Raw genomic sequence first — 19,306 nt, 5'->3', positions numbered from 1 at the left:
CGTCTCTCCCTGTCCCGCTGTGGGGGGGGGGGGGGGGGGGGGCCGGGGAGGGGGACAGTGCTTTGTCCTTCCGTGTTCGATGTTTGGAGGGAGGGAGCTTTGGGGACATGGAGGCGGGGTCTGTGTTGGACTCCCCGCGCCTCCTTCCCGGGGAACGCGTATCGTGGCGGACGGGGAACGGGGGGGGGGGGAAAAAACGGGGGGGGGGGGGAGGGAACAAGCCTCCTTTTGCTCGCGCTGTGCCGCGGCACTGCCCCGTCTCCGCCTCCCTGCTGGGGAGGCAGCAGCCTCTGCCACCGGGCGCACGGTCAGTGCCGCGGGGTCCGCAAAAGCTCGCGTGGCGCGACCCAATCCCGGCTTCCCCGCCTCGCGATGCACGGCGGCACCGCCGGCCGCTTTCGCTCCAGCTCTGAGATGTGCGAGCACGCACGGCCACTAAACCTGCTCTGTATTCTTGGTGCAAACAGCATTTCATAAAAATCACTCAGAAACAATTCATTCTCCTCACTTTCTTGCTCTGACCGATTCAAAAGCGACTGTGAAAGCTTGCCTTCTCCTTAATGTATTTCTTCACCCTGTTTCCAAACTCTCTTCCCGGCTGTTTCCTTCCCAGTGCAGGGCGTCTGCGGGGCGCCCTCCCCCGCGCGGTGTGTCCTCCCCCTGCCTTGGTGGCACGGCTGGTGTTCCGTCTGCCCTCTCCCCTCTTTCCCCTGTTGTTCTGCAGTGGGGGATGGGGGGAGCTGCGCCGCACGGCCGCGGGCCGCCCACTTCAGTGTTCTTTCTGGGGTGCAGGGTAGGGTGCAGAGTGGGGGATGTCCGAGGAACTGTTAGAGACTGCTTTTGAGCGTCCCCTCCCTTTTCTGGCGTTGCGGTCGACATGTGGGCTCGCTTCTCAGAGGGCTGGGAATCTAATTCCTCTTTGCCTCTCTGCTGTCGTGGGAGTTTTAATTCTTCCCTGGAATTCTGTAATATGGTTTGCAGCAGTGCACTTGCCAATGCCATTAATTTGAGAGCTTTTTTTTTTTTTTATCTCTCCTTATTGCATTTTGATATAGTGTTTTTTTGTTCACCTCTTTCCAAAATTCTATCTGGAACTTTAGTTCCGATTTGTGTTGTAGGATTGCGAGGCAAACCCATTATTAGAGAGCTGCTGGCTCTTTCAATTGAAGCCGCAAATTATGCAGCAGTAATGCTTTGCCAAGTTAATAAGATACGTAGCTATTTCTGGAATGCATTCCCCCCGTGTTCTGGGTTTTTGACCGGTCTCACCTAGGTGCAGTCTTTCCTGGCTGTGGAACTGGAACCGGTGTTGTCCCTTGCTGTCCGGCAGCTGTGGGATGACGCAGCCCTGGGCCCCTGGGTCCACGTCGGTCCAGCTGAAGTTCCAGAGTCGGCAACTGCTGAGTCTGTTCTTATCTTCTAAGGGTGGAGTTTTTGTCTTCTTCTGAGGGTCCGTAGCTGCTCGGAGGAGTTCGGGCACCAATTCTCAGGGTTGTAGTTTTCCTGAGATTCTCCCTGGGGTTGCTGGCCCCAAGGTAATAAGGGTCTCCCAAGGTTGCTGTTCCCTAGGAGTTTCCCCTGGGTTGCTGTTCCCAGAGGTAATAAGGTTTTCAGTCTTCTCTTTGCCCTAAGTGTTACACACCAGAGGTAGAGACGACAAACTGAGTCCGCCAGTGCACATTTCCAAGGCCGTTTATTCCTCATTATCTCAGTCCTTTTTCAGCTCTGCCAAACACTTCCCTGGCAGGGTACCTTATCTTAGTTCTTTCTCAGCTCTGCAAGGTGTCTCCGCAGAGCAGGACACGCGGCGGACTGGGCGGATCAGAGAGCCCCACACCTTATGTACAGTCCCCTTGACCCAACCACTGTCCGAGACGTATTTTTTATTTACAAAATTTTACCAATACCTACTACCTTTACTAACATGTCAGTTCTACTCTAAGCCAATCTCTAAAACCCAACTCAGCACAAGATGGGGGACGAGAGCAAGAACAAGGAGGACAGGGGCCACTCCCCAATTCCTCCATCTTGTCTCTTCAGCCCCATATGCTAAGAATCCTAATTTCTATATTTATATTCTATAATAAACTATCCACTACTTATTTCAAATTCTTAGGATTTGTGATTCTTCCTGCATGTGAGTGTTCACTCCCATGGACAGGGATCAGAGGCAGTGTCCTCCTGGGACCTGTGTGGGTCTAACTGACCCCCCTGTACAGATCCCAGACCCCCCTGTCCGGTCTCCAAACCCTCCAGGGTGGCCAGAGGGATGTTCTAGACTCCGACAGCACGGTAGTTCCCCCTGTTCACGAATTCAGCCCTTTTAGGGGTCTCGTTATATACAGTTTATTTAGCCTGTGGCCCCCATAGTTCTTTGTCTCCTTTCTTTTCCTTCATATTCATATGAGTCTCTTTCTGCTGTCAGGGCTGCTGAATGGGGTTTTCTCAGGGAAAGATGAATAATAATTCCGTTTCTCAGAAAGCATGATTAGGGAGATGGATGGTGAATAGAGGGGCATCTTTCTGGGTATTGCTGCTAGATCCATATCAATTTTGATGGCTGGGCACTTCTCAGTCTCTTCACCCAGAAGAGACAATCTGCTCTCAGCCCACCTTCCGTTCTGTTCTTAATTTCGGTGTTTCTCACATTTCCAGCCAGGGTATTGTCCACCTTGTTCATCCTAAAGTGCATTTGCTACAAGCCCGGGCTTGCTTGCTTAATTTATTTTTAAAACATATCTTACATCATATTTATATACACTATAACATAAATTATCCCAGGTTATTTATCACAAAAAGATATATGTTTTGCAATAATGTCAGTGTTTTCAAGTTTTGTTATATCATAAAATAAGCTTTTTGAGTAAATTGTTTAATCAGAAATGTTGGCAGTAAAACAGTTTTAATTTTCTTCAAAATAGCTTCGGTTGTTGTTTTTTTACACAGAATATTTATGGAAAATCTTCCTATGTCATGTTTTCTGTGGAGAGAAGTTTATAACTGGTTCAGTAAACTATTTCATGCTTTCGTTACTGATACCACTGCATTTTTCAATGTTAGGCTTGAGAATCCATAGTCATTTCTTGGAGGAGGTAGTTTTCCATCTCCATTGCATAGATGCCATATGCTGATTTACAGTCCTCCCTATGGAATCACAGACTGAACCATTTAGGTTGTGCTGCCCAGCCAGGTATTTAAATCCTCTTAGTCAAAGACAATAACATTTAAACACTACCTGTTATGGCAAATTCTTGCATAGGTATCTTGCTTTTATCTCCAAAAAAACCCCAAGCTCTTCTGAAATCAGTGCTTCCCATCCTTCTATGAAAGATGATGTGTCAATTGGAGTACTTGAGCTGCTGGTTTATGTGTTGATGAGACCCAGTGAGGAAACCTCAGAATATGCTAGTGAAAAAGCAGAAATTATTAATTTAGATATTTTGTTCAGTGTCTTAGTGAGCTTTTTAAACCTTTCTACTGATTTACTTTTACGTTTTGCTTCCGAGTTTTGCACTTCCATTATGTTTCTCAAAGTCAGTAATGCAAAGAAAAGCATTGCTAGAAAAGGAGAAAATGTGGGGTTTTCCTGGGATTTTTTTGGTATTATTATTTTTTACATCTCTATTTTTTTTTTCCTTTCTCACCTATTACAGGGTAGGAGGTAAAATGACCAGTAATTCATGAAGTTTAAAAGATCTCCTTTAAGTAACATGAAAGTTTAATTGCTCATTGCCCTTGAGGAATATTTTTGAAGGTCTGTGGCTAATTCTTGTTGATTTCAGGATCAAACAGGAGCCTAAACACCTTTTAAAATTCTTTCTGGTAGCACTTAAAGCACTTAGGAAGTCAGTGGGATTTGTGTGCTTATGTCAATGAAGGACTTAGGAAAATAATATTTATCAGTTTTAGAGGCAGATCCACCAGTGGAAGCTGTGGGGATTTTTATTTCTAAGTTGCTTAGGCACTGCTGATAATATTGTTATAAACGTTTAGCCAATTCCAAATTAATAAATACTTTTATTAATTATCAAGAATTAACAAAACAAAATTTAGAGTCAACCAACAATCGGAAGTTCAGTGTCGAGTCCCGGGATCGGCACTGGGTGAACCTTAGCTACGGCCTCTAGCGCACTGTTACTCCCCCGTTCACAAATTCAGTCTTTTCGGGGTTTCCTTATATAGTTGATTTAGCCGAGGGCAGAGTATTTCTCCACATCTTCTTTGTCTTTTGTCTTTTCCTTCATATTCATGGGGGTTCCTCTCTGCCCTCTGGTCTGTTGAATGGTTCTTCCGAGGGAGAATGAATATTAATTCAGTTTCTCGGAATCGTGAATGGAGACCTGTCCCCCAGATGGTGGAGCGAGATCCATATCGATCCTAATGGCTGGATCATTCACAGTTCCACCGCCCAAGAAGACTCATCTGTCCCTGGACCCACCTTCTTTTCTATTGCTAATTTTGTATTTCCCAGTTTCCGGACAGGAGTATTATTCATCCCAAATTCCCGGCAGAGTCAGTTGTCCATCCTAAAAATCCGTCTGTCCCAAGCCTGACCAACTTTCTCATTTATTTTACAGAACGTTTCTTAATTTATATTTTATATACATCATAAACACGAATTATCCCATGTCATTTATCTCAATCTGAAATGATTGCAGGTTTCCTATATAGAACTTAAAGTCCACTTCTTTGGCCCAGGATCATTTTTCACTTCCTTTTCTGTTTCATAGTAGAAACCATGGAGGCCATTCATGTTTCTGAAAGTAAGGCAACACACAAGAAGCTGTGCTTCCCTACAGTGATATTTGAAATGTTAATTACAATGACTGAAGAGAAAAAAAGCATTCTGCAGTTAATAAAACTTGTATTATCACTCCATAGACAAGCAGGCAGATCAATTGTTATCTGACTTTCAAAATAAATTTACACTCAGAGGGATCCAAGGCTCTTCTGTTGCATCCTGGATGTGATAAATGATGTGGGATAATTCGTGTTTATAATGAATGTATAATATAAACCAAAGATGTGCTCTTTAAAATAAATGGTAAAAATCCTTTGACTTGGGGATAAACGGATTCAAGAATTGAAAACTACTCTGCCGGAACCCGTGAACGACTGAATTTACAACAGAGAGAAGGAAAGGTCTGAGGAAGAGTGGTCTTCTCTGGAGATGGAACTGCAAATGACCCAACCATTACCACTGATATGGATCTCGCTCCACCATAGGGGACGTGCATCTCAATGCACGATTCCCAGAAATCGTATTTAATATTCATCTCCCCTTGGAAGAACTATTGAACCGACCTGGTGACCGAGGATGAATCTACATGAATATGAAGAAAAACTGAAGGGACAAAGAGAGTATGAAGTAATACCCTGTCCTGGAATAAAACTGTATATAAACAGGACTCACAAAACCAAAGAGGTGAACAGGGGAGCTATGGTGCGATAGAGGCCGCAGCTAAGGTTCACCCAGTGCCGATCCCGGGACTTGACACTGATTCTTTGATTGTTGGCTTACCCGAAATTCTGTTTGTTGATTTTTTTAAAAATTAATAAAATCATTTATTAATTTGGAATTGGCTTTACCTTTATAACACTGGAGGAAGGGCTAAACCCTCCTCCAGCTTGGCTATTGCTGACTGTCTGTGTCAAGATACATGTCTGTAAAGCCTTGCATGCAGAAAAATCTTTGATTTCAATTTCAGGTGAAGCTGCGATCTTGACACACATTTTTTTTCAGCCCTTTTAAAAAATATTTTTGGTTTGTGGTGTTGGTTGGTTGGGATTTTTTGTTTGTTTGATTGGGTGTTTTTTTTTTTTTTTAATTTTTTGTTTGCACAAACCTGTACATTTGGGGCAGGAGCAGCAGTAAATCTCAATGGGTATTAGAAGGGTTTCCTTGGAGAAATGCTGCATGAAGTTTCAAAAGGCAGGATGGTGCCTCATAGCAGGAATGTTGTCTGCTGAAGAGTTACATTGGGTGAAAATAACTCTTCCCTAAAACAATCCTCATCTATCCTTTGCTGTCTGCTTTCTGCCAGCTTCCATTGCTGCTGATGGGGTCCAGCCAGAAAAACCATTAAAGACAGGCTGGATTTTTTTTTTGTTAATTCCATTCATTTACTAATAGTAAAAGAAAATGTAAGACGGGGATTTCCTAGTAGCATGATGATTTTTTGTTTGCATTGCTCATGAAAGTAAGTGAAAAGCCACTTAAGCAAGACTCAAGTCTCCTTGTAGAATAGAGGTCCTATTTGGATCTCTTCATGCAGCCTTGCAGTAAAATAATTTTATGTTTTCCTTTAGATTTTTTTGTTCCTACATGTGGACAAGATGAATAGGTCATTAAGATTTCAGCAGCACTCACAGTCCCTGACATGGAGATACTGGAGGGAAACGCTATGATCTGAATCACGCTGAACAGTTGAGCAGAACCTCCCAGAGATACTTGTTGATAGCCTCCTCCCTTTGCTGGGAAAACAGCTTTGCTGATATTAGAGAGTGCACAAAACTCTATCCCATGATCCAGGAGTATAGGGAGGAGGTGAGGGGCAGAGAAAGCTTGTTCCCTGGGCCAGTCAGCTTTATAGCTGGCTCATGGTGCTGTGCGGGTGAGCAATCTTGGTAAAGGAGGGTCAAAGGAATAAGATTTTAAGGTCATTGCTGCTGTACCAGCTCCAAGCAACAGCCTTGGCACTGAGCAGGGACTTCTGTTTTCAGGGCCACCAGGGAAATAGCATTGTATTGTTTTCCCATCTTAGTGGTGGCAGAGCTAGTGTCTACTGGTAGTGGCTTAAATAAACCCTTTCCTGCTTTGGAGATCAGAAGGGTTGTGGCATTTCTCATTTAAACTTGATTACTCTAGCCTGTGGTTTGAAGGGAATTTTTTGTCTGTTGAAGATAATTGTAATTTCCTAAATTTTAAGCTGAGATAACTAAGGCGAAGTTATAGAAGTCTGCTTTTTAATATCTTAAGCAAGAATAATTTTTTTCCAGAGAGAAAATAGTCTAGAAATGCAGGTATTTAGGTGATATACAAGTGAAATAATGATTGCGCTGTGCTGGGCAATTTATCTAAATGCTTTTTACCTCAGAGCTGTGCATCGACTGACATCCCTGCAGGCTCCAGGTTGACCTCTTTGGTGGGTGCTTGAGATGACATGCAGGGAAGGAATGTTCACTCGATCATTTTGAAGTTTTAGAGTCCCAATTGTGCATAGCTGAGGTGTCATTATGATAAGAGTCTTGAAAATTTAAGAATTGTGAAAGTGGCATGCAAAACAACAACACGGAGGCAGGAGGTCTGCAGTGAAAAGCTGCTCCCCAAAAAGAGGATGAGCCTGTTTATTTCTTTCATTTTTATACATTTGTGGGTCCGGTTGTGGATTGGCTTCTGGGGTTACTGCCCCTTTACCTCACTGGCCAGACCAGCTGTCAACCAACATTATTTTCAGGCTAGAAATATGTAAACAAAGGGTAGTGAACAAAAACAAGAAAGGTTGTTTATGTTCCAAAGTGTGAGAAAGTGAAAAACTGACCCTTAATATTGTACAGAAACTAAAGAACTGACTCCATCTTATGAACAAGTAGGTTTTAAAAAAACTCAAAAAAACCCAAAGCAACAAAGAAGCACTAAGCAACATATTTGTACGAGATAAGAGAATTTAAACATTCAGTTTTTAAGGCAAAATTATTTCCAGAATTTATCTTCTTGACCTGCTGTGTAACTATAACACATAGTTCTAAATATAACATTTTTATAAATGACCATTCCTGTTGCCAGTAATAGGCCTTATGCAGTGCATTGCCATGACACTGACTTGCTAGAAGTACAAGTTTTTATTAATGGGCATATAAAGTTGCTGTTGCATTGCATCTTGTGGTCATTGCCTCCTGGAGTATAAATACACATAATAATGTTGTTTAATGTGACACATACTGTTTCACCATATTGACATTTTCATTCCAATGCACTATACCTGTCTGGTGAGGCTACCTTTAATGTGCACCACCAGCATAAAAATCATCAGCAGAAAACTAAAACAACCCCTTGAAGAAATGATGGCTTGTTTAGTGTTGCATTACTTCTGGGAAAGTTTTATGTGTGAACAAATGTTGCAGTTTTTCAGAGTGTGCTCCAAACCTCAAAATGCATTGTGCAACCAGCATAATAAAATGATGATTGAGCCATGAGAAAGGTGCTGTGTCTCCCAGAAGGAAAATTGCTCCTTCTTACTCATTTAGCCTATGGCTGTTCTAAAGAAGAAGCAGTCACAGAGTACTGAAGTTGAATTATGCACAGCCCCCACTTAGGTGACTCTCCATCTTTATTAAATTGAGTGGAATATCTTCTACATGAAATATGGAGGGAGGAGAGGGAAAGTGTCTAGACATGCCAGGGGAATAGAGCTAGAAAGGATCAGGGGGATTGGGGAACAGGACTTCCAACACAAAGAAGTGCAGTAGAGTCTAGTGTTTTCATCAGGGAGCAGAGCTCATTTTGTTGTTTTTTATTTTGCTGTAAAATTTGAGAAGAGAGAGTGGAAAACCAGTGAGATTTTCCTTTTTTAGTATCCCTGAAGACTACTGGGAGAGTTCAAATTTACAGCACAAAATTTACTAGACTCCTATTGCATAAGGTAAAAATACCATCCTTGGATATCTTGGAGAAATAAAATCATTTGCCAGGGTATTCCTTCATGCTGAGCATCTGTTTCCCCCTCTGCTCTGTGGGTAATGCTTGTGCACTGCAGTACCAAGATCAACTGGAGCTTCATTTTGCCCAAATCTTTCACATCATCCTATGGACTTCCAACAAAGTAAATTCATAAGTTCTTTGAGTAGGTTTTTTTTTTTGGTTTTTTGGGGTTTTTTTGTTTGTTTGTTTGTTTTGTCACCAGACAAGTGATGTTTGTGCTTTGGCAAGAGTAAATAAGAAGTGTGTCTTGGGTTATGTAACCAAAAAAATGTGTATTCTATTTCATCTGTTGAAACCAGTTGGGGGGATTTTTTTTTCTTTATCTCTTATAACTCCAGAGGGGAGGGAGGCAGATGCCTTCTGATAATAGGCCAGCTGTTAAAACCAGGTGGGGCAGTGTTTCTTATCTCTTCCACCACTGTCCACCCTCCGGGGAAGATATCTTCTGTTAATGAGCCATTAAGGCTCACCAGTGACATGACACATTACACCATCCCATTTTGAGATGCTCCACCCAGTGAGGGGGGAGCCAACCGTTTCTACCAAGATAAAAACAGAGATGTAGGAACACCAAACAGCCTGTTTTCCACTAGATTCTTGGAGGAAGACTAGACCCATCTCACCAGCACTGGACCCTTTTTTCTACACGACCATCTCTACTTCACAGAACATCTGTTGTTACTCCAGGAAGACTTATTTGGACTGCTTCCAACACCCTGACAACAGGGTGTCAGGTCGTATCTCTGACTCTGTTAGGGTTTTCTAGGACTTTGTTTGCTTGTTTGGGTTTTTGTACTACTGCATTTGTATTTTTTTTAATATTCCTAGTAAACAACTGTTACTCCTATTCCCATGTTTTTGCCTGAAAGCTCCTAATTGCAAAACTGTAATCATTTGGAGGGAGGGGTTTTTTACATTTTCCATTCCAAGGGAAACTCCAGTTTTCCCTGACAGATACCTGTCTTTCCAAACCAAGACAAAGTGACATGGTCGGCAGGAGTGGCTCTGAATTGGCCCTTGTCTCCCATTGTGTCCTTTGCCAATTAAAGGTCATTCACAGGGCACAGCAGTGGGGACATAGGGGCTAAGCCTGTTGTCCACACATTAATGTTCACTGAGATCAGAAGCAGCTGAAAAATTTGGGGGCTAAACCTAGTTTTTGTATGTTGTCTGGGTGATGCTGGGAAAAGAGGCACACGAGCATTCCTGCCCAAGGATGCACTGCTATCACCAGCACCCAACTCTGCTTGATTTTTCCCCAAGCTGCTGCTGGCTCTGTTACCTTCCTCTGTGTCTCATTGGTGGGATGCTCTTTGGGACAGGCACTCCAGCTTCTTGTTGGTGTCACTATGCAGATGTGATGCTGAAGGTGCTGACATGGTAAGAGCAGACTCATTTCCCAAGAGCATGTGGCTCCACTGCTTTCTTCCTATACAACATTTCTTTGGAGGATGTCAGGGCTTTGAAGGCAGTCATGGTCTGAAGGTTGTTACACTCTTGTTGGGTGACCTATTAGGGTCTCTGTTTTTGATGTGACAGAACCAAGTGGAGAGATGTTTTTGCTTCAGCACATTGAAATCTCTGCTGAATTATGGTAGATGGCTAGAGCTTAAATGGGTAGTGTGGAGCAAGTGATGCCCAGTGCAAAAAATCAGTAATAAATGGAGAATTTTGAGCTGGGAGGACCAGCTCAGTTTGGGGGCATCTTCTCACATGTTTTAGTGGTTTACTTTCTTTCAGGTTCTTGCATTTTCAGTTTTTCTGGTGTGCTTATTCACCATTCTGGCAATTTTAGAAAGCAAATAGTGAAAACTTTGTTTTTCCACTGCTTTTTTTTTTTTTTTTTTTTTTTTTTTTTTTTTTAGGCTTAATACATTAAGAGAATGGAAATGAGCAGCTAAAATACAGTCACTGCCATATATCTTTGTCCATAAATTACCATTAGTGAAGGCAAAAGGCTGAAGTGGGGTTGACAGGGAGGGATGATAGGTCTGGGACTGGAATTAGGAGTTTTCTTAAACAGAATGGAATTCAACAGCAGGCTTCCCTTTGAACGTGCAGGATGGGTTAACTCCGACTGTGGTGGTTCCGTGGGTTAATGTCAGGCTCAGGTGTGATCCTTTGAATTTGTAGCTGAAATGGAAGAAGTAATGGTGTAAATGTGCCAAGGCAGCAGGATTAATAACAGGTGTTAAACCATATTTCAGAAGATGTCACTACTCAGAAAACATACATCTCCAGCCTCTTCAGCCCTGCATTGTTTTGTAGGGGCTTTATTTCATGTTGGGCATGACAATTTGATAGCGGATTTTCTTCACCTTATGTTCTCTAGGCAACTTCTCAATGTGGCTGTCATATCTTGTTATCTTTTTTACCATGAATCACATGGTTTAATTTTTTTTTTTTTTTTAGTTCTGGTGAAGCTCCTGGAATTGGAATATTTAGTACTGATTTTGCCATTCATTAAAAAAATAATTTTCAGCAATAATACTTGGCACCAAATGTCAGCAAAGGTGCGCTAAAATCTTTAGAAAGATATGCTGATGAATCAATCCCTCTTGTTCTCCGAGTACTGCCCAGGGGACTGAAGGAGGCCAGGAACTGAAGATGCTCTTTAACCATTGGTTTCTGCTGCATTTTTATTGTTGTCTAATCAGTGTTTCCTTGGAGAGACAGGATGAGCTGATGAGGCACCTGTAAAAATTAATGTCAGGGAGACTTTTTCTTCCAGGTCTGAGTAGCATCCCAAGGTGAAAGCCTGGTTCCTTTGAAAGGATTGCCAAATTTGCATTGACTGAAGGCAGTCAGGGTAGCACAAGCAGGTTTTATTGCACTGCTTGCAGCTACAGCATTATATTGATTGGCAAAAGAGACACCACAGGTACTATTGACTTTGGCTGCTGCAGTAGGAAGTGCATGGTTTAATAAAATGAATGCCTAAATGCAAGGAAAGATAACAAGAGTAATAATTCTGTACAGGAGTCCTTGATGTTATCCCTATAAGTGTGTCATGGCCAGGGTTTTGGCAGAGCTCATCCAGTGGGCAGTGGAGCCTGCAGGAGGTTAAACCCTTGCCAGCCCTTCAGCTGTTGGTCCCAAACATGAGGAGGAGGGAACAGAGCTGGATCTGTCTCTCAGTAGGTATTGGTCCCTCCTTCCCTTGCTCAGGAGTGCCGTCCTTCTGATTTATGCTGCCTGCCTTTGGTTTCAGCATCAGCATTGCTCCTGTCTGCTATCTTAATTTCTCAAGCCTGAGAACCTTCACGGGTGAGCTGGCTTTCCACTCATTGATCCAGAACACTTCTCAGTTTATTGCTCACACAACAGTCTTTTAATTGAATTTATATTTGTTTGGATAGCACTTGTCAGTGTGGCATGAATCTTCATCAGGTTCAATTGTCTTTCACCGAGCCTGTACATAATTCCCACACTAAGTACTCCAAAACTGGAATGCTTGTTCCCCCTTGAGGGGAAAGGAAGCTGCTTTGGAGCATGACTGTCTTTTTCCAATGCCATTCCAGTGCCTTGTGCCATCCAAGCTCTTATCCCATACTGGAGACCAGTAATAAGGTTGTGATGCTTGGTTTTTTTTGTTTGTTTTTTGGGGGCTTTTGTTTGTTTTTTTAATTCAAATTAAATATTTATTTAAGATAATTGTAACTGTGCTTATTTTTAATACTGGTGAAGAGATATGCCAAGGCATCATGATGGAGGAATGGATTGTATGGTCAGATGCTTCCCCTTTGCACATTGGAGGACTGAAGTCTCCTGTGGAATAAGCAGGTTCCCTTTTGCAGAGTCTGAGTTGAAAGGCCCCAAGACCTTGAGAATTACTGGCTCAGGAAACACGGTAACAGTACTGGAAAAGGGATTAAAGAAACAGTACTGCAATAATTCAGTTAACAATATGTTTGACAGAATGCATTCATAACTCTTCCTACTTGGGGACACAATTTGCTTGCTGTATTATGCCAGTAGAGATAACCCCTAATTCCTTTCGTATCCTGTTTTTGAATCATTTTGTTAAACAAAGGCCTTTGAGTCCTCCTTTGTTGCTGAGAACAAATGATGAGATTTTGGGGACTGTAGCTACTTTTGTTATTTACAAATTCCAGAGCCTTTCAAAATTCTTCATCATTGACATTCTCGGCTTCACCACACAATCATTCATTATGTCTGCAGCTGCCGGGGAAGTCTCACTTCAACTCATTCAGCCCAATAATAAGCACTGGGACAACTGCTTCTGCATTAAAATAATAATAAAATAATAAAATTAGGTTCTTGTATGTGTACAACAATGTGGCTGTTTTCTGCTTTTTGACACATCCCTGTGTCAAAGCCAATGATTTGTTTTGCTCAGTGTCTGTTTTGGAATGAACCTGGCCATTGGGGAAATTATGTTTTTGATATGACCAAACACTTCAGTTCTGCCCAATTTTTGGTGCTTTTAAAATATGTTTTGTTTCTCAGATACCTCTTTTGTATTCCATTCATTTGACAGGAGGATTTGGGATGCTCACCTGCCATGCCTTTGCAGGTGTATTAGTATATATGTGTATAGCTATGGAGATCACATAGCCCAGCAAGCACAAAGTGGTTATTTGTGGTATGGAAGCAGGATTGCAAATGAGTGACCAGCACAGTGAATGTGGATCTTTTAGTGCAACTGTTTTGTTTTTTCAAGTGAGTGCATCCAAGAAGCTAATAATAATATTAGTATGAGGCTTCATTCTTTCTCTTTAGTTAGGATGAGGAATTTCAAAGTGAGGCAGGATTATTCCTTCCATCTCCTGTGCAAACAGGGGGCTAGCTGGCATCCGGTGCAGTATGCAAATATCAGCGTCCCATTGTGCAAGGTATCTGTGCTGCAATCTGCCTGGTAGCAGACTAATCCAGAATGGCTTTATCCAGATGTTATTCTGTCCCAAAATCTGAAGTGATACACCCTGCCTTTGCTGTTGCTTCATTCATCTAAGGGAAATTTGCATGCTAATTCAGCTGAGCAAAGGGAAGCTGCCCTATGGCTTTTCAGGGATGTATAGCTTTCCATACATCAGACAGGCTGTGCATAATGTTGCCACCTTTTGCTGAACTCTTCCTTCCTACACAAATAGTACCATATGCAACTGAAACCCACTGTTGATTGTGTGGAAGCAGTTCTGTCTGTTAGAGAAAGTTAATTGGATATTTATGGGAAATGGGTAGAAATAAATGAACTTGTTCATTTGTATTACTTTTTTTTTTTTTTTTTTTTTTTTTTTTTTTTAGTGAGCATGAGAATGTGTGTCTTTTTCAGAGTGTAGCTACAGTGTAATTAAATCTCAGTCAGCCTCTCCAGTGGAGAAACCACTTGAGAAGGATTCAGGCAAAGCAATTAAGCTACACATCCACACACGTTATGGGCTAGCTCAAGCAAGAGAGGTAGAAGGCCCTCAGCCACCAGATTGGTCCCAGGGAGGTTTATTCTATGTGCCAAAGGGAAATTTGGAGCCCTAAGGGCAGATCATGTGATTTTTCTCAGTTATATAATGTCTCAGGTTCGTGGGTGGTACAGGGGGGCAGGGCAGGGGGCAAGTGGCCATAGGGAAGACAGAAACTGGAAACTAGGCCCCACAGCCAATGGGGGACCAGGGAAAGGGGACACCATGGGGAAGTGATGGACATTGGGAAACCCAGGTGAAGGAGTATCTCCGTGACAGTAGAGTCGGCGACAAAGTATCTCTATAAGCAAAGTAGCAGAGGTAGCACGTGGTTTATTGTGAGGGCCTTGCTTGTAGCTGCTAGGCACAGCTAAAGCAGGCCAGGAGAGCAGGAACAGAGAACCGAGCCGAGAGAGCGAGGTCTCGAATACCGTACATTAAATATCTTTCCAAGTTGAATAGTATGAGTTGGACTAACCAATCTAATACAAGATAACAACATATACAGCCAATAGAAATGTCCCATTACCTAAGGCAAGCAGAAGGGGATTGTTTAATCAAACGATCTGGCCCTCAGCTTAGCAGGTTGTTGTTCACAAGCTGATGGCCCTGCACCCCACACCCTAAATCTCAAAGGATGCTTTCATTTCTATCTCGCTTGTTGAACTCAGACTCCCAGAATCTAAACCACCCTATTTGCAAGGTCTTTCTACTTCATCCTTCCCAACATCTCCCCAGTTCTGATGAACAATTAAAATACTAGAAACTGCTTTACTCATGATTTTCTGCACACACTGAAGTATACAGGGAACTGCTACTAAAACTACAACTATTACTACTAAAATGAACAGGCCTATTTTACAAAGTTCTTTTAGCCAAGGTGCAAAGCTCTAACTATCAAACAAACAATTTAGCTATTGTCTTTTAAAAGTGTTGTTGATTTGGAGGTTGCCAAAGTTCACCAGGATCTTGGTGGTAGTAGGTCTGGGTCAGTACTTGGGATCTGACTGGTAACGTAGCGGAGTGTTGTGGAGTCGAGGCATTCATAAATTTTGCCTCGGGTGATTGGGATGCCACTATTTGTGTCGTCACGCAATGGCGTTGCGGGCTCGCTTTGGAGTTTTTTGGAAAGTGGGTTTGTCTTGTGTCATGCTTAGCTAGACATTGCCAGGCATGATGTTTCCCTTTCTTGCAGGCATGGCAACGATGCGGTGCTTGTGCACCCTTTTTGATTTCTGGGCAATTTCTCACAATATGACCAGGTTTTTTACAAAAGTAGCAAGGTGCTGAGGTTACAGCAGTTTGCATAACAGCCATGGTGTTGTTTTGTTGCTGGGAGTTCAGGTGCAAAGCAGCTAGAATTTCAGTCAGTTTTTGGTCTCGTGCCTCTGCCTGTGTTGCCTGAGCTGTAAGAGCTCGTTCAATTTTTTCTCCTAAAGTCTTTCCAAGTTCATTTGCTTGGATAGCTGCCACTTGCTGTGGACTTCCAATTCTGTTGCAGGCTTCAATCATTTCAGGTACTGTGGGTCTTTCTTTTCCTAGGGCTTTGATTACTCTTTTACATTCAGCATTGGCGTTATTTTCAATAATGTCTCTTATCATAATTGGGCGAGCTATATCATCGCCACATTGCCTTTCTGCTGCTTGTATCACTCGGTCTGCAAATGCAGTAAATGGTTCAGACAGCTCTTGACTAATCAGATTGTAGGCTTTTTCAAAACTTCCTGCAGGCTCAATCTGCAAAAAGGCTCTATGAGCCATTTTTTTAATGTCATCAAACACTATTCTGGGTAGGTTCACTTGATCTTCATTCCGATCATCAGGATGTTCACCAGTCAACTTAGATATGGTAAGGGTGCGAAGGGTTGCATCAGTGCTTTGCCTGTAAGTGGTCAAAACTCCTGTAAGCATTCTTCTCCATATGTGTTCCCACAGCATATATTGTGAATCTGTGAGAATTACACTGGCGAGATTTTTACAGTCATTTGGTGTCAGCGTGTGTTCTTCTATAGTACTTTTCAGCAGTTGTTTAAAATATGGCGAGCAAATGCCACTGTCTTTCACTGCTTTTCGTAGTTCTTTTATTTCATGAGGTGGGATAGCTGTCCATGTTCTTGGACCTTCGGCTTGTTGGCTGATTAGCACAGGCATAGCTAGAGGATTTAGACTTTCCTCTTTGCAAATCTGGCGTCTGACTTCATGCCAGTCTGTGAACTGGGAATTGCTAAAACACTTCTGGGGGTTTTGTACTTTTGGGATTGATGTTAGTGAATAATCAGGGTTTAATGTCTCATTTTGGGTTGAGAAGTCTGTCCCAAACACAGGGACAGGGGGGCCTGTAGAGCTGTTTGGGAACAGACTTATTTGTTTTTCAGGGTTCTCTTGTATTTGAATCAAAGGGTTGTCATTTGCAGGGACAAAATAGTTCTCTGTCTGTCCTGTATTCATTGAAGCAGCTGTCGTATTCCACTCTCCCCCTTTTCGTTGCACAGTTTGTGTGTTTGGCTGGGACCGTCTGGGCGAGTTGTGATACAATGAAGTCTCATTCGGTGCTAGGGGTGCGGAGGGAGGGAACGCAGCTGGGTGACAGAGGAGATTCGGTGGCTGGGGTAGGGCAGCAGGCATCGGAGGCAGAGGAGCTGACAGTGAAGGCACATCAGCTGTTAGCTGGGCAGGGTCGTGCGGTGGTGACGGGTCTCTCAAAGATGTGGCTGTGCCCGGGACGGCAGCATATGGCAGAGAGGGTGGCGCAGAAGGATGCATCCAAGGCGGTGCAGGAATCGGCTGTAGCGGTGTTGTCTGTGGACTCGGTGGTGGCAGCGGAGGGATGTTTGGGGGCTGCAGATGCGTGGGTGCCGTGTGCTGGTGCCTTGGTGGTGGCGTGGCGGGCCGAGCTGCGGGAGGGATTATTTGCGGAGAGGCTGCAGCTGGGGCTGTCGGAGCAGTAACTGGCTGGGCTGGTGGCGCGGATGGATACAGTTCTGGAATTGCGAATATCAGCTTTGGCGGCGGCGGCTGTGCAGCCTGGCATGGGGGCGGCGGGCACAGGGATGCCGGCTGGGGCTGCACCGTGGCAGGGGGCGGGTCGGGACCGGGAGGCTCTGTCAGAGCCGTGGCAAAGGCTGCGGGGGGCGGAGGCGGAGCGTGCTGGTTCCGGGGAAGCGGCAACTGCGCATGCGCGGGCCACCCCAGCGGTTCCGCGTGATGCGGAACAATGGCCCACGTGCTAGGCAGGGCTTGCGTGTCTGTGTCCATCAGTGCCGCAGCCGGGACTGGGGGCGCGGAGGGCAGCACGGCCGCGGGCGGGAACGGGGCATCGGCGGTGGCAAGAAGCGGCGGGGAGACTCCTCGCAGCAGCTCGGACGCAGAGGGCTGCGGCGGAGCCGGCACGGCCCGGGACGGGACGGCGAGCAGCGGCGGCGCGGCGAACAACGGAGGCGCTCCGGGGGGACCGGGGGCGGGAGGCTGGGCTGCCGCCGCGGGCGCGGAGGGAGGCACGGCTGTGGGCGCGGCGGCCGCAAACGTAGGGGTCTGTGCGGGCATGAGCGGAGCCGCTGGGGCGGCGGGACCAGGGGGTCGGCCGGAGCGGCGGCGGGAAGGGGGGAGGGCGCCGTTTCCAACACGGGAACAGCCGCGGCGAACACCGGGGCTGGCGGCGGGCGGTGCGCCAGGGCACTAACCGCGGCCGGGGTTGCGGTGTTTAGCGCAGCTTCTACGAGGTCCCGCGCAGCCGCGCTGGGACAAGGGAGCGCCGCCGGATCGCCGGGGCTCGGAAACCTCGGCGAAACACCGGGACAGGGGAACCGCGCTGGAACGCCTGGACCAGGAAATTGCTCTGGAGCCCCGGGGGGGACAAAGGGAGCAGCGGGCACGTGCACAGGGTGCGCCGGGGGAGGGGAAGCAGCGCGGCGCCGAGGAGGACACGTGGTGGTTGCGGCCGCGGCCAGGGGAGGTGGGATGACAGCAGCTGGCAGAGTCGTGGGTGGGTAGGGGCAAGCGGCCGGCCCGGCGGGACTTAGGGGGGGTGATAGGGGTGCAGGGACGGCGGTGGGCGGGCTCGCTGGGGCAGAAGCGAGGAGGGGGACCGCGGGGACTCCGGTGGAACCGGGGGCCGATACCGCGGGAGCCGGGACAGCAGGGAGCGGCGGGATGGCGCGGATCGAGGTGGAGGGGGGGTAGTGGGGGCAGGTGAGGTGCCAGGGGCCGCGGGGAGAGGGGACGGGGCGGCAGGGGCTAGCGGGACGGTGGGTACCGGAGCCACGAGGTTCGGCTGGAAGGCGGTGGGCGTGTCCTGCTGCAAACTCGCAGCGGGAACGGCGTTCTTCAAAGCAGCTACCGCGGGTCGCTCCTTCGCAGCAAGCACTTCTACAAGTGCTCTGCAGGCTGGGACGAGCTCCCCGGCCGCGAAATCACGGCGGGAAATGTTATTAAAGAGCTTAATTCCGACTGTGTCCCAAAATTCTTTGGTGAATACAGCTGACCGGTCAACATTTGGGAAATTAATCAAAGTCCATTCTAAGAGGTTTTTTAGCTCTTCTTTTGGTAACTTACTTTGGCTGGAGTACAATAAATGCTTTAGTTGCTTATAAAGATATTTATCACCGGTAGAGTGTGATTGCCCCATTATTAGACTGATTTTTTCTCACCTGTGTGTCGCCAAAGCAGGGTCCTTAGCTCGAACGGCGTGGAGTGTTGGCCAGGCACTCCTGTTGGCGTGGACGCTGCTTCACGTCCCTCTTCAGAGCACTGGCTTCGGCTTGCTGTGCTCGGGACGTCCCACTCAGAGCTGTAGTGCGGGCGGTGCTTTCAGCAACACTCACGTGTGCTCTGACACGTAGCAGATTCCCTCAGCAGAGATCCGGCACGCTGCTGCCAGCAACGGCGAGACGGCTCGAGGGTAGCTACGCTAATCCTCAGGAGAGCTCCAAGGAGCCACTGCTCAGCGGTGGCCCCGTGCTCGAGGACTGCCAGGTAGATTCCTCTCAGAGCTCGAGGAGGCTGCTACTGCAGTAACAGCTTCCCGTGCTCCAGGTGTACCTCAGCAGATTTTAAGAGCTCCAGCTATGGCGCTGCGCTGCAGCCGTAAGCTGTGCTCGCGACACTTTCAGGTGGCTAAAACTGGTTATTTAGTTACCGTCCATGGAGAAATCTCCTACGGGTGGAAAAGGCTGGATCCGGCGTTCAT

The 19,306-nt window shown here is 45.7% G+C and overlaps 2 protein-coding genes across 3 annotated transcripts in view; both read left to right on the top strand.

Moving 5' to 3' along the window:
- Positions 1-19,306, top strand: part of LOC134563470 (adhesion G protein-coupled receptor L3-like) — a 694,578-nt gene that overhangs the window by 76,431 nt on the left and 598,841 nt on the right. The gene's annotated exons all lie outside the window — the stretch shown is intronic.
- On the top strand, positions 17,296-18,111 carry LOC134563429 (uncharacterized). The gene has a single exon (XM_063421345.1). The coding sequence runs from the start codon at positions 17,296-17,298 to the stop codon at positions 18,109-18,111; it is 816 nt and encodes a 271-aa protein (XP_063277415.1).

Source organism: Prinia subflava, chromosome W (assembly GCF_021018805.1).
Source record: "Prinia subflava isolate CZ2003 ecotype Zambia chromosome W, Cam_Psub_1.2, whole genome shotgun sequence".
Classification (NCBI taxonomy): domain Eukaryota; kingdom Metazoa; phylum Chordata; class Aves; order Passeriformes; family Cisticolidae; genus Prinia; species Prinia subflava.
The sequence above is the reverse complement of the archived record's forward strand: the minus strand, read 5'-3'. Positions and strand labels throughout refer to the sequence as shown.

Excerpts from the sequence above, each read along its gene's own strand:
- LOC134563429 (XM_063421345.1), top strand. The coding sequence starts at position 17,296 with ATGCGCGGGCCACCCCAGCGGTTCCGCGTGATGCGGAACAATGGCCCA.